At 38.9% G+C, this 15,359-nt stretch overlaps 1 protein-coding gene across 1 annotated transcript; it reads right to left on the reverse strand.

The window, feature by feature from the left end:
* Positions 1–4,997: 4,997 nt before the first annotated feature.
* Positions 4,998–6,590, reverse strand: LOC113173739 (beta-galactoside-binding lectin-like). The gene is made up of 4 exons (XM_026377269.2): positions 6,490–6,590; positions 5,999–6,078; positions 5,691–5,862; positions 4,998–5,349 (listed from the first exon to the last, which is right to left on the reverse strand). The coding sequence occupies exons 1-4, from the start codon at positions 6,493–6,495 to the stop codon at positions 5,203–5,205; spliced, it is 405 nt and encodes a 134-aa protein (XP_026233054.1). The 5' UTR covers positions 6,496–6,590; the 3' UTR covers positions 4,998–5,202.
* Between the last annotated feature and the right edge of the window lie 8,769 nt (positions 6,591–15,359).

Below are 15,359 nucleotides of genomic sequence, written 5' to 3' on the forward strand. Positions count from 1 at the left end.
AAAGTGTTTTAAATTAGCAGTTATTAAACCGCTAATCAAGAAACCTGATCTCGACCCCTGTCAGCTGTCCAATTACAGGCCGATATCAAACCTCCCCTTTATCTCTAAGATTCTCGAAAAGATAGTAGCTGGGCAGCTATCCTTGTATCTTCATAGAAATAACATACACAAACTCTATCAGTCAGGATTTAGGCCTCATCACAGCACAGAGACGGCCCTTGTTAAAGTAGTAAATGACCTCCTATTGGCCTCTGATCAGGGTGGTGTCTCTATGCTTGTGCTACTCGACCTCAGTGCAGCTTTTGACACCATTGACCATAGTATTCTCCTTCGCAGACTAGAAAATGTTGTTGGAATTAGGGGAACGGCCCTCTCCTGGCTTAGGTCCTATTTGACTGATCGTTATCAGTATGTAGATCTAAATGGCGATTACGCCACATGCTCTCCAGTGGAGTTTGGTGTTCCACAGGGTTCAGTTTTAGGCCCCCTGCTTTTTTCCCTCTACATGCTTCCTCTGGGCAACATAATCCGTAAGCATGGTATTAACTTTCATTGTTATGCTGACGACACACAGTTATATGTTTCATCAAAACCAGATGAGATCAAACTGCTTAATAAAGTTGAGCAATGTGTAAAGGATATAAGAGACTGGATGCTAATTAACTTCCTTCTGCTAAATCCTGATAAGACAGAAGTACTAGTTATAGGATCATCTGCAGCTAGAAGCAAGATTTTAGATCACGCTGTAACTCTAGATGGCCTTTCTGTTACATCTAGTGCAACAGTCAAAGACCTTGGTGTGATTCTAGATTCCAGTCTTTCATTTGAAGCTCATGTAGATAATATCACCAGGACAGCTTTCTTTCACCTCAGAAATATTGCCAAGATAAGGAATATTTTGTCACTAAATGATGCAGAAAAATTAGTCCATGCTTTCATCACCTCTAGGTTGGACTACTGTACTGCCTTACTGTCTGGCTGTTCAACCAGGTGCATAAACAAGCTTCAGTTAGTTCAGAATGCAGCAGCGAGAGTCCTCACTCGAACCAGAAGATACGATCACATCTCGCCTATCTTATCTACACTTCATTGGCTCACTGTGAAATTTCCCATTGATTTTAAAATACTACTTTTGACATTTAAAGCATTAAAAGACCTCACGCCTCAGTATCTGAGTGAACTGCTAGTGTCTTATGATCCACCACACCTACTTGGATCAGAGGATGCTGGCTGCCTGTCAGTGCCTCGTATCATGAAAACTACAGCTGGGGGCAGAGCTTTTTCTTACAAAGCCCCAAAGTTATGGAATAGCCTTCCAAATAGCGTTCGGGACTCAGACACAGTCTCAGTGTTTAAGTCTAGGCTGAAAACCTACCTATTTAGTCAAGCATTTGAGTAAATAGATCTGGGAAGGACTCATGGACGTAGAGCATTATGGTGAACTGGTATGTTTAGATGCTGTCTTCCCAACTCTCACTGATCACTCAGGTTTGTTGATGGTGAAGTGTTCGGTTGCTCTACATCCCAGTGAGCCCTCATGTCTGTGTTTCCTTCTGAACCCACCCTTTTAGTTAGGCTGTCATAATTAGTCCTGCCGGAGTCCCTGCTGCACTACACTAAATATACATTCACCTCAAACTTTATCTGACTGTGAATACAACTAACTGCAATCTCTCCTCTTCTCTCTCTTTCCCTCTCCCTCTCTCTTTTCCCTCTTCCTGTCTCTCTGTCGAGCTACACGTCATTCCACCCTTTGCCCTCTGGACCTGTCTGACTCGTCCTGATGCCCAACTTCTGGCTGGAGATCTCGTCGCCTGGATCCACTGTTTGCCCTATGGGATGCGTTTGGAGACTGGATTGGTCACAAGCTACTATGAAGTCGGTCTTGGCCTCGGCGGACGTCGGAAGCTGTTTCTCTGAGATCTCGACTCAACGCTCGATAGTCAATGAATGGAACAAGTCTGCCTGCAATAACTAACTGGACTCCATATTAACTTAAAAGACATTAACTGTTATACTGGACTGCTGCCTACACAGCATGTAATCACCCATATGAGGATGGGTTCCCTGTTGAGTCTGGTTCCTCTCAAGGTTTCTTCCTGTGGCCTTCTCAGGGAGTTTTTCCTTGCCACTGTCGCCCTCGGCTTGCTCATCAGGGACAATCAGATTATTATGACTCATACACATACACTGTTCATGTACTGTTCTTTGGTTGTGTAAAGCTGCTTTGTGACAATGTCAATTGTAAAAAGCGCTCTACAAATAAAATTGAATTGAATTGAATTGAAATAGTGACACGCGGACAGATGAGGAATGTTAGGTGATAAATGAAAAGTGTAACTGACATCTCACTGTGCTCTTCTTGTATAACTGAACCAGTTAAACTGTGCTGCAGACAATGACAGCTGTTTGTAGGAACACCAACGTGTCACAGCTCTCTTTCAGAGACTGAGGAGTTCAAAGTTCTGTGAACCAGGGAACCCACGAAGTACAGAGGCTCATGTGACCTAAAAGAAGCATCAGTGGACTCCAGACAGACAGGAAGTAGAGTGAGAGTGAAGCAGAGAGCTGGAGGTGTCAGAAGCCCCAATGATGGAACAGGTTCTTTGAGTACAGGGTCACCTGGAGGAGGTGTGAAACATGTGAGGATGCAGGTGGTGGGACTACTTACAAACTACTTACAAACTACTTAGCCTGGCTAACCTTCAGACCTGGGAAAAGATCGAGTCATTCTCTTGCCCTTGAGTTTTTGGAACATCTCCTTAGTGAGATATCAGTTCAAGCTGAATTCATTTGATCTTTTTACATTGAACATGTAGAGACATGAACTCAGAGACTCTGCACTTGTTATTTTGTACTGATTGGATCCAAGTCTATAAAATTTCAGTTTCTGTTGCCCTCTTCTGGTTGGTTACAGTTAACCACATGGTGTTTATGTAGCCCCTAGTAGGCTTGTGCCCTACCCTGGCTATCTAAAATCTACCCTTCTGAACCTGACTGAGTATCTAAGATTATCTGTTCTATGTTTCCTACTGAGTTTGGGCACAGTGTGATTGAGATCTGCCAGGTACTCAGATTTAGGGTTCTCCGTATTCACTTATCACTGGGTTCGATAAGGAGACTGGCAGTAGCAACTCTACAAAGAGTGAAAAGACCTCCATCCCACTAGAAATTCACACATACACACTTATGAAAATAGCAAAAGGAATGTATTTAAAAAAATGTAACAATTACAGTGACAAACAAAATAACTTATTTTAGACCAATTACTAAAAAAAAAAGATAAATAAGTAACACAACATAAACAATTGAATGTTGTTAAAAATGAAAGGGTGAATTTCCCTCGAAGTGAGTCTCCTTTAATCTGGTTCCTACCACCGCCTAGGAGTGATGATCTTGGAGTCCTGACGAGAAGACAATAGCTCCACGACAGCAGAAGAACTGTTCCTCAAACAAAAAACCAGCCTGCACACAAGCGTGCAGAACAATTATCAAAGTGTCCAAAACCCTATTTCAGTCTCCAATAATGTTTAAATAAAATACAATACTATAATCAAAATATACATACATATACATAAAACACAGATGTCACGTTTCATTTCTTAAACAAATTTACAAAAACACATCTACTCTAACCATTTCAACATCATATATATCAATTCTAACACATAAAACAGTGTCACATGTCTTACCGGAGTTACCATAATTGCTAAACACGTGGCCGTCGCTTAGCTGTAGGCCTCAATTAGCTAGCAGAACCTAGCGGCTAATTAGTTAATAAACATTTCAAACACTTCATCTAACACAACAAATTCACATATCCTGACTGGTTTTTACCTAGAAAAGTATTCAAAAGAACAAAACACACATCTTAACTTTCCTACAATAAAGTTACATGGGCTAATTAGCTAGTTTGAAGCTAACTCACCAGGATAATCTGCTTAATTGAACTGTCGGGGTTTTCCTCTCACTCCTTCCATTCAGCTATCTTCTCTAACTCTTTTCACTGTCAGTTCCAGCTCTATGGACTCTAAACAGCAAACGTCTAGTCAAATCTGTTCTTCCTAACTTTTATGACTTTCTACTGTTCTTTCCTCCTCCGCTCCCACACCTGTCCTAGTTGTGGACAGGTGTGGGAGTGTCCAAACTTCATGTGCGCAGTATCCCAGAGACCTGTTCAGGATGCGTTTAGGAAGACTGTGTAAATCACAGCTCTGAAAAATAACCTGGCTTACATTTACATGAGGCTGTAATATTTATCATGTTGAAAGAAAAATGTGTATATTTTAATAGAAATTACACCAACTCCAAAGAAGTGTATTCAATAAAGCTTTATAGATTTTAACATAATAATTGATAAAGTAAAATTTCAGCAGTGCTCCAGTTCAGTGAACACAGCTAATGATGTGTTTAAAAGTGTGTGAAAACATGGGAAATGCTATACCACATGTGATTAGTCTTAAGCTGTGATTGGTGTAAAGTCTCATTCTCTGCAGTGTTCATTTCTTCTCCAATCACTCAAATATGTGATGTCACAAAGTTTCCTGAAGACGACATAGTCATAATCTGCAGTAGCTCAGGAGATCACGTCCATTCCTGTTGATTCTACTTAACAATAAAGAAGTCCAGTTGCCAAGACTCAACTTCAGAGAACTTGGTTCATAGAGGAATGACAAGAAATAAATGACATAAATAATGTAACAGGACTCCCAGATTTCCTGAAGTCCATCACCAGCTCCTTTGTTTTACTGATGTTGAGTTAATAATGGTTTAGTCCATTTTACTCCACGCAACTGTCCACCACCCTCTGGTACTCTGTGACGTCTCCACCCTGAATACATCCTCCAACTGCAGAGTCATCAGAACTTCTGAAGCTAGTAGAACTCTGAGTAGTACTTAAAGTCTGAGGTACACATTTTGTTATCTGTTTCAGTTTTTTGTAGTCGTCTTAAAACTTTTCTGAACATTATGAAGAAAGAACTGAAGACAGAAAAAGATTTTTCACATTTGTGAATCTTGATTTTATTGGTAAATTACTGAGCACGCATTTGTGGACATCATGAGACATCAGACATGAACAAATCCTTTCCACATGTGTAAAGTTGATTGTATTAGTAAATCACTGAGTCTTCTATCACATGTATTCAGGTCAATATGTGATTTTTATGTGACTTTATTTGAATTCACTGATTCCTGGGAGGTTTACTTGATCTTAAAACTTGTGATGCGAACATCATCATCAACAAAGATCATTGGGTAGAGCTCTGCACCGAGGCGATTAGGGAAGCGGGAAACAGAGTCGTCTGGTAAAATCACCAAGAACTCAGCAGACTTGAATTCAATGGAAATCTGTAGAGAGATAAATGAAGAATGAGTAACAAGAGACGTAATAACACAAAATCATATCATTATAAATACCTGGAAATAAATCAGAAACAAATGTTTGTAGTTTTCACAGATCTGTATGAGTTAATAAATTAGTGGTAACATGATGAAGGTCAAGTTATCAGAGGTACAGTGACACACATTCTCCAACAGAGGTCAGAAAAAGAAAAGAAGAAGAATGAGACGTGGATTTAAAACAGTAGACACACATGAAGGGTCAGAATAAATATGACACACACACACACACACACACACACACACACACACACACACACACACACACACACACACACACACACACACACCTCGAACTCCTTTCCTTCTTCAAAGGGAAAGCTTTGGATGTAGTTGTGTTCACCCCAGGTTCCTCCCTGGCAAGAGTTGAAGACCACTTTTCTTATGTCGTCACAGTGGTTAAATCGAGGGTTGACATGCAGAGCTATGTCACTGTCACTGGAGCCGATATTGACATGAAAGCTGTAGCATAAAGAAACAAAAACATTCATCATATTTTAAAATTATTCATTAGGTTTCAAACTGATAAGATGACTCAGAGGGTTTGAAACTTTACAGAAACAGTTCAGAAATATTGTTTTACATTATCACCACTTACTTTTTAGCATTCGGTTTAGGAACTCCAGTAATAGTCAGAGTCTCTCCAACGTTAAAGGACGCGTTCATTAGGGTCAAAACCTGTGGACAGAAGAAGACGATACAGTCAGTTGTTGTGTGATACTAACACCTGTCAGTAACTCCGTCCTTTTATGACCACAAATGTCAGATCTTTGACATATTGTATTTGCAGGTGTCAGGGAGCCAATAATTATTTAGACATTCACCATTTTTGGAATCAAATATTTCTTATAACTGAACCTGCTTTAACTAAATCAAGTCCAGCTGCCACTGAACAACCTGGAAGACTGAGAACCTTCACAGGTATTATCACATCATGTTCCATAGGTATGAACCTGTAAATATTCTAGTCTGTCTAATGTCAATAATACAGATACAGAGGACAGTTAGACTTTTAAAATATGACCCAACACTCATCACCTACCTGAGGAGTCAGAAAATACACAGAATAAAAAATGAAATAATACTTACTCTCATGTTTGCAGATGTCGTTAATAAAAGCTGAAGAGAAATGAGAGTGAGTGTGAATGTTTGTCTGTCTCTTTATATCAGTCCTGTGAAAACTAACTCAGGGAGTAACCTGCCTCTGGACCAATGACAGTCAACAAGGCTCAGCACTTCCTTAACAGGAAAAATGATTAACTCATCTTATTAGGTAAATCTGTGTATTTGAATGTCAGATTCCTGTTAATTCTACTTAAAGAAGGAAGTCCAGTTGTCAAGACTCAACTTCCAGAGAACTTTTACCAACATGTTTCTGTTAACTCCACCTCCTGTACACATAAATCCAGTTCTGTAGTTAATTTATTACTGACGTGCAACAAGTAAGAACTACATAAAGCTCAAATATCTCTTTGAGTTCTCATATTACCACATTGTTTACTCCCTGTGTCTCATGGGAACCTGTACAATCGAGTTTCCGACTGTAAACTGGGGGTAAACACTATAGAAAAATAAGGTTACCTGTGTGGCTCCTTATCAGTATTGATCAGAACAGCAAAGAGGCAAAAAAAATTTCATTCAGGAGATCACAGAACAAACTTTGGACAACAGTCGAATTTATTTGGATTTTAGAAAATAAGAAAAATTGTGAAAACACAAAACGGCTCAGAGATGATCTGTCTGAGGAGATTCAGGTCCTTCAACGTCTGCAGCACCAGCTGATGATGTTCTATGAGTCTGTGGTTCCAGTGTCATCTTGTATGCTGTGGTCTGCTGGGGCAGCAACATGAAGGTGTCAGACACTAACAGACTAAACAAACTGATCAGGAGGAGCTGGCTCTGTTCTGGGGGTGAAGCTGGACCCTCTACATGTTTTAGCTGAGAGGAGGATGCTGAACAAACTCCCCTCAGTCCTGGACAATCCCTCCCCCCACTGCACAGTGTTCTGTGTAGTGGTTGGGAGGGATTGTCTGTGGAGCACCTGATCACATCAAGTGCTCCACAGAGAACCACAGGAGATCCTTTCTTCATTGTTGCAGCTCTGTGATCCACAGATAGTGAACAACTAAACAAAATAGTTAAAGAACTGAAGACAGAAAATTAATTTTTCACATGTGAACGGACTATAGGAACTAGTACAGTAACTGTGACAGTATGCTCACTAGTGGGAGTGAGAGCTGGTCTGCAGCACAATGTGAGGTTCTTTTGTTTACTTGATGGTTGTTTGTGTTTGTGTTTTATTCTGTCTCTGATTATTTATTCAGTTTTTTTATTATTTCTTTCATTGTATATATGGCACAGACTGGTTGGCACCTTGATCTCGTTGTACGATATTGCAATGACGATAAAGTTTATCTTTTTATCTTTATCATTAAATCTTGATGTTATTGGTACATTCTTGAACCCACTGTTGTGGACATCATGAGACATAACACATGTAAATCAAGTCTTTGTTCACATGTATTCTAAATTTAAAATCACAGGTCAATTTGTGATTCTACTGTGACTTTTTATTCACTGATTCCTGAGAGGTTTACTTGATCTTGACATGTGAGATGTGAACATGGAACTCAGTAGAGCTGATTCTAAAGCTCACAGAGAAAAACTAACAATGAGTAATGTGGAGGAAATTTCAATTTGTGCTGATCCTCATTCAAAAAATGATGAGGGAAAGTCTGTTTGTCTCTGTCGTTCTTTATTCGTTGTACACATAATGTGGTGCAAGACAACTCTGAACCTCTTAACCTCTGTGTCCACACACTTCTTTCTCTGTGTGCTGAATCATGAAAACAGACAACCAATCACATTTCCTCATTTCGCTCTTACTCATGCATCGTTGCAGAAAGAGGAAAGTTGCTTTCACATTATATCAACCAGATGTGGTCAGTGATACAGCTGACAAACAGTCTTTGTACACAGAGCATCCTGAGTTTTCTGCACATCCAGTTTCATATATAAAAGAAACAGGTCAAACATTAAAAAGTCACAATATAACATTTCTTCTATAGTAACAAGAGACATAATATCACAAACTCATATCATGATAAATACCTGGAAACAAATTCATATAGTTTCACAGATCTGAAAGAGTTAATAAATTACAAACAGGTTCAAGCTGCGACAGACCTCAGAATTCATCTAACAAGGTTTTATTAAAGAAATAAGTTGATGACATAGAAAAGTAAGAAATAATAGTTTTATTACTAGAATTTAACAAATGTTAAATGACCTACAGTACTGTGTAAAAGTCTTAGGCACCATTTGCTTTGTTCTTTTATGAACGATGACCAGTGTTTATTTCTCTCTTTGTTTTTAACTTAGAAATACAAAAAGTGGTTTCTTGGCTTCTCTCCTTCCACAAATAAATATTTCTGGTCCGGCTTCTTCAGGCTGCAGAAGGACCAACTTGGCATCCACATGAAGCCGCCAGATGCTGAACCTGGTCCTTGCTGAACTTCTGATCTCTCATAGAGGAAACTTCTCATCAGATCTTCCACTCCTGTTTTTGTCCTTGACCTCTCCAGATTCCTTTACAGGAATTAATATTTAATGTTTGTCATTAGCTGTATTCTAATCAAGTGAGTACGATATAAATAGTTTTATAGTTATAATAGCACTGCCAAACCAAATAAAAAAGTAATGGTGCCTAAGACCTTTGCACAGTACTGTAGGTTAAAATTAGTGACCTAATGTTGAGAAGGTCAATAATAGACAAATAATCATGTTTCAGTCCCATCAGAACAGCACAGTTAGATTTTAAAATTATACATTTAGTCATTAGGCAGACGCTTTTATCCAAAGCGACTTACAAGGGTGGGCAGAGGAAGTGTAAGGAGTTATTGCCAAAGGACCCCTACTGGAGGTAGGACACAGCTGGGATTCAAACCCCAGGCAGTGATCTCACCACTAAACTAACCAGCCGCTGAAATACAGGAACATACAGCAGTTTAACACTGTAGTAAAAAAAGATGTTTTCTCTCACAGAGTAAGAGGAAGATGAAGAAGATTTCTTTAAACCCAGATGAATAAAGACATTTTCCTTTTTTTGCCTCCACCTCTGTTGAGTGAGGGGTGTTGATTTACACCCATCACTTCACTTTTCTTTACTGCGACATCTGATTAACACAAGATGATAACAGCATTACATTAAACAAGACAAAGACAAGCTTGTGATGCTTGTTAACATGCTTCTGTCAGATCAACTAGTTCAGCCTGTGCAGAATAGTGTGATGCTGATCTGCCCACGTCCATCCAGTCTCTGCAGAGTCACATTAACAGTTCAAGGTCAGGATGAATCTCTTGTCTCTGTCTCGTTAAAATCCTGAAATGAAGCTCAGTGTTTCTTCGTCCTCTGACTAAAAGTAACATTAAACACTAAAATCAAACTGTTAATGTTCAGTTCCTATTTAATAAATCTGGTTTAATCCACAATCATATTTTAAAGAAAGGATTGATGTCACATGTCTGAGACCTGGAATAAACCTGAGGCTTACTCACTTTAAGTCCTGCCCTCCTGGAGGACAAGACTGGACCCCCACCAGTGGTTGTGACGGGGGTCCAGTCTTACACCAGCGTGCTGATCTGACACTCTGAAACCTCTCCCTCTTCCTAAACTATCTACCTTTGAATACACAGTAGTCAGTACTGACCCTTCTTATCTCCAGTCTCCAAGTGTACAACCTGATCGTCTCTGACCATAAAACCATTTCGATCATTTCAATCCTTCATCTAATTCCAAACCACAACACTGAAATAAAACATTAATCCTCCAGATGAAATGCTGATGTTACAAATCTGTCCGTTGTCCCACAATTCACCTCAGTAGATGAATCAGTGAACTATTAGACTAACAAAATCACAAAGAGGAGCAGTGCAATCGTTTTATTCCCCATTTTACAACCAAAGTAGAACAGAGAGATGATCGTCCTTGTAAACCACTAGATGTCACCACTGCTGCATTAATGTAAAGTGAAGCTGGAAACACTTGAAGATTTTCTTTTCTTTTTCTGTACGAATCTGCACAAAATTTAATTTAAATTGTTTTTTATGCATTTTTTAAACACAGCTCTTCTGAAAATGCAACATCAGTTATGTTTACACCAGAATCTGTCTGTGTTATTCTGCACGTGTGGTACTTTGACTTTAATTAATCTGCATTAGATGCTGTTTTTCTTTTATCTAATGTATCTGATTTTGTTCATTCAATGGTTATCAATGGTTATCAATGGTTATCAATGGTTATCCAAAGCTTCTTATGCTTTGTTTATAGCTGTAAATAATTCTAATTTCCTGAAAGGTATTAACAGAACTATCACTGGATATTTTAGGTTTTACCAAGACAGAATCTGAAAGTTCATTAAAAGACAACAACCCACACAGAGCATGTATTAACTACATCACCACATGTCCTTTATGAGCTGAAATGTGGACTAAGATTCTACATTTAAGGTTTTAAATACACAGTTTTCTTAGTGGAGTACTTATTTTAATACTTAAAAAATGGAGATGGCTGAAGACAGCTTGTAAGTATTTAGGTTCAGATGCTTTACAGCCCACAACTGAAGTGACTGTTAGATCCTTTAGAAAACTTTATTCAAGTATTCCTCATTTAAATCATGTTCACGTGTTTGTGTCTGTGGTTTCTGAAAGAAATACAAAATAGAAAATCAACTATAAGCAGAACAAACACCACTTGTTATCAAGATGTTTTCTCCTAACTTTGAGTATGACTGAATTTACTGTTCACATGTTCACATTTCACTGCTACAAGATGGAGCCCTCACATCACAACAACTCTTTCTACTAAATTGTTCAGTTAAAGCAAATGTCAGTCTGTTAAACCACTAAATCAACCATATTAATTAATGATACTTGGAATTAGTACAAACAACAACTTCACTCAAAGATAAATACAGAATATATCTATCAGATTAAAGAGCTGTAAAATACAGTTTCGAAGATGTGCAGGCTGTTAACGATCAATTCCCCTTAATTAGTCCTATTTAGCAGAAACAGTCACGAAATGAACAACGAAAAACCATAAAATCAGGAACAGAAACAAAAATGTACATAACAAACTATAATAATAACTGAATTACAGTTCAATGGATGCACAATAACAGTCACAATGAACTTGATTAACTTGCTGGAACTCAGGGAAACTGTCTCCATGACCTGATGTGAACATACCATTAATAGAGGGGGGGCAGAATAGTGGCACTGGCCTTTTTTAACAAATACTTTAAGGAACATTTAGAGCTTAAAGCTTTTATTTAGTAGAAAACAGGAAGGGTACTTCTACTTGTAGTGGAACATTTTTCTGGTCAAGTACTTGTACTTTACTTAATTATCATGTTCCTAGAAGCACAGGTCGGGGTGGAGGAGTAGCAGAAATCTTCTACTGAAGTTTATTGATCAACCCCAGAACTAAACATAGTTTGAATTCATTTGAGAGCCTCACTCTTAGCCTCTCTGAATCAGTCCTGTTTGTTATTTTGTACCGTCCTCCTTCAGTTTTTAACTGAATTCTCAAAGTTTCTATCTGATTTAGTTCTTAGTGCAGATAAAGTCATTATAGTGGGGGACTTTAATATCCATGTAGATGTTGATGATAACTGCCTCAACACTGACTTTAATTCACTATTAGACTATTCTTCTATATCCTTTCCAGCTTACGTGATTTCTGCTTTAACCTACAGATTTGTGAATTGTACCATGGAGCTAACTTCCTCTGATTCACTAGCTTCTTTTTCAGAGTAACAGTATCGAGTATTGTTCCGAGTGAGACTGCACTACATTTTTAAAATGGATCATTGTGTTTAAAATGGATCCTTCATAGCCTCAAATTACTGAGGAAATCTTTCTGTCTTTATGTCTGTGTTGTAGGTATGTAACGAATGTTCCTCGTGTTCAAACCAGTTGGTGCATTTTACAGGAGAAATGAAGCAAGTAGAGATACAGAGAAACTATAAGGAGTTAAAGAAGAACAGGTACATTAGTTGGAATCTATTCATCTGTCTGAAGTACACTCCCAGGTATTTGTACTGAGATAAACCTCCTCCCCCTGTATAGAGAGACAGGTGACAGGACTCCATCACCAGCTCCTTTGTTTTACTGATCTTAAGTAAAACACTAGATCCACAGTAGTTGTCTTAAAACCCCCTTCAATGTTGCAGCTCTGTGATCCACAGAGAGTAAATGTTTAAACAACAGACTTAAAGAACTGAAGACAGAAAATAGTTTTTTCACATCAGTAAATCTTGATTTTATTGGTACATTCTTTAACCCACTTCTGTGGACATCATGAGACATCAGACATGCAAATCACTAAGTTCTCTATCACATGTATTCTAAATTTAAAAGCACAGGTCAATTTGTGATTATACTGTGACTTTTTATTCACTGATTCCTGGGAGGTTTACTTGATCTTGATGTATGACATGTGAACATTGAACTCAGTAAAGTTGAATGTAATGGCATCTGTACAGAGAGATAAGAGAAGAATAAATAACAAGAGACGTAATAACACAAAATCATATCATTATAAATACCTGGAAATATGTTAAAAACAAATGTATGTAGTTTTCACAGATCTGTATGAGTTAATAAATTAGTGGTAACATGATGAAGGTCAAGTTATCAGAGGTACAGTGACACACATTCTCCAACAGAGGTCACTAAAGAAAAGAAGAAGAATGAGACGTGGATTTAAAACAGTAGACACACATGAAGGGTCAGAATAAATATGACATTTACATTTACATTTTTACATTTAGTCATTTAGCAGACGCTTTTATCCAAAGCGACTTACAAGTGAGGAACAAGGCAAGCAAACAAAATCTAAGTCAAGGAGAAACAACATCAAAGCAAAGTGCTATCAAAAAAGTGTTTCTGTTTCAAGAGATGTTAGAAAGAAAGGGTAGAATTTTTTCTTTTTTCTTTTTTTTTTTTAAGTGCAAAGGAAGATGCGGAAGAGTTCTGTTTTCAGCAGGTTTTTAAAGATTGCTAGCGAGGTGGCTGAGCGTGCAGAGATAGGCAGCTCATTCCACCATCGTGGGATCACTGAGCTAAACAGTTTTCCTTGGTGTCGACTGTGTGGTGCTGGTACCACCAGACGACGTTCCCTGGTTGAGCGCAGTGGATGGGAGGGGATGTAGACCTGAACGATTGAATTGAGATAAGATGGAGCTGTGGAGTTGACCACTCTGTAGGCAAGAGACAGAGCTTTGAACTTGATCCTTGCAGCCACAGGAAGCCAGTGCAAAGATCTGAAGAGCGGTGTGACATGAGACCTTTTAGGTTGATTGAAAATGAGGCGTGCTGCTGCATTTTGGATCATCTGGAGGGGTTTGGTCGTGGATGCTGGTAAACACACACACACACACACACACACACACACACACACACACACACCTCGAACTCCTTCCCTTCTTCAAAGGGAAAGCTTTGGCCATAGTTATTTTTACCCCAGTTGCCCCCCTGGCTAGCAGTGACGAGCACTTTTGACATGCAGAGCTATGTCACTGTCACTGAAGCCGATATTCACATTAAACCTGAAGCACAAAGAAACAAAAACATTCATCATACATCAAGCAGTGTGACATGACCTCATGTTTGTATTGATTGTTGGGTCCACAATAACCACAACACTTTTCATACGTGGAAAGACAAACACAATAAAGCACAACAAGGACACTCTTTGGCCTTTTTACTTGCAAGGGGAGCCGGCCTGAGGTCTTAGCATCATAAATGCTTCACCCAGGAATTTCCAACTCCGACTCTGTCCGTCCCCCCTTTGTGACAGCTTTTTATTACAAATGAGACACACACTGAAGTTACAGATGTGGGCTGGTATGGTTAAAGGATGATCATTTTACAAGGAAAAGAACTCCATACAAGGATAAAACACTGCTCACAGGTGTATAGCAACAAGAACTGGTCAACTCTGAGACTGCTGACCTTTTTCTGACCTTTCCTGCTTTGTGTCTGTGTGCAGAGTGCAGCATCAGCAGAGTATAACATGTTCCTGTTGCTGACAGGATTAAACATCAAACACATGTATCCTTCATAATGACAAGAAGTAACAAGAAATTAGCCTTATGAGTAAAGTAACATTGTAATAAGAAAATTATAAATCAGTGAGTGAATCATTTTTACTCTAACATTGATGCTGCAAATAGTGACATACAGACACATGAGGAATGTTAGGTGATAAATGAAAAGTGTAACTGACATCTCACTGTGCTCTTCTTGTATAACTGAACCAGTTAAACTGTGCTGCAGACAATGACAGCTGTTTGTAGGAACACCAACGTCTCACAGCTCTCTTTCAGAGACTCTGAGGAGTTCAAAGTTCTGTGAACCAGGGAACCCACGAAGTACAGAGGCTCATGTGACCCAAAAGAAGCATCAGTGGACTCCAGACAGACAGGAAGTAGAGTGAGAGTGAAGCTCTCTGATTGTGAGAGTGAAGCTCTCTGATTGTGAGAGTGAAGCTCTTGTGAGTACAGAGTTACCTGGAGGAGGTGTGAAATATGTGAGGATACAGGTGGTGGGACTACTTACAAACTACTTACAAACTACTTACAAACTACTTACAAACTACTTACAAACTACTTACAAACTACTCAGCCCGACTAATCTTCAGACCTGGGAAAAGATCGAGTCATTGTCTTGCCCTTGTTCCACTGGGAGAGGGTTTTTGGAACATCTCCTTAGCAGCTCCCCCAAAGCCCATGTACACTATGTTTGGGGCAATGACCTGATGCTAAAGACAGACATACTGATATGATAATAACGACCATAAACACCAGTAAATGATGTTAGTGAACATTTAAGCTTCAAGCTAAATTCATTAGATCTTTTACATTGAACATCTAGAAACTCAGAGACTCTGCACT

This window comes from Anabas testudineus, chromosome 21 (assembly GCF_900324465.2).
Source record: "Anabas testudineus chromosome 21, fAnaTes1.2, whole genome shotgun sequence".
In the NCBI taxonomy this organism is placed as follows: Eukaryota; Metazoa; Chordata; class Actinopteri; order Anabantiformes; family Anabantidae; genus Anabas; species Anabas testudineus.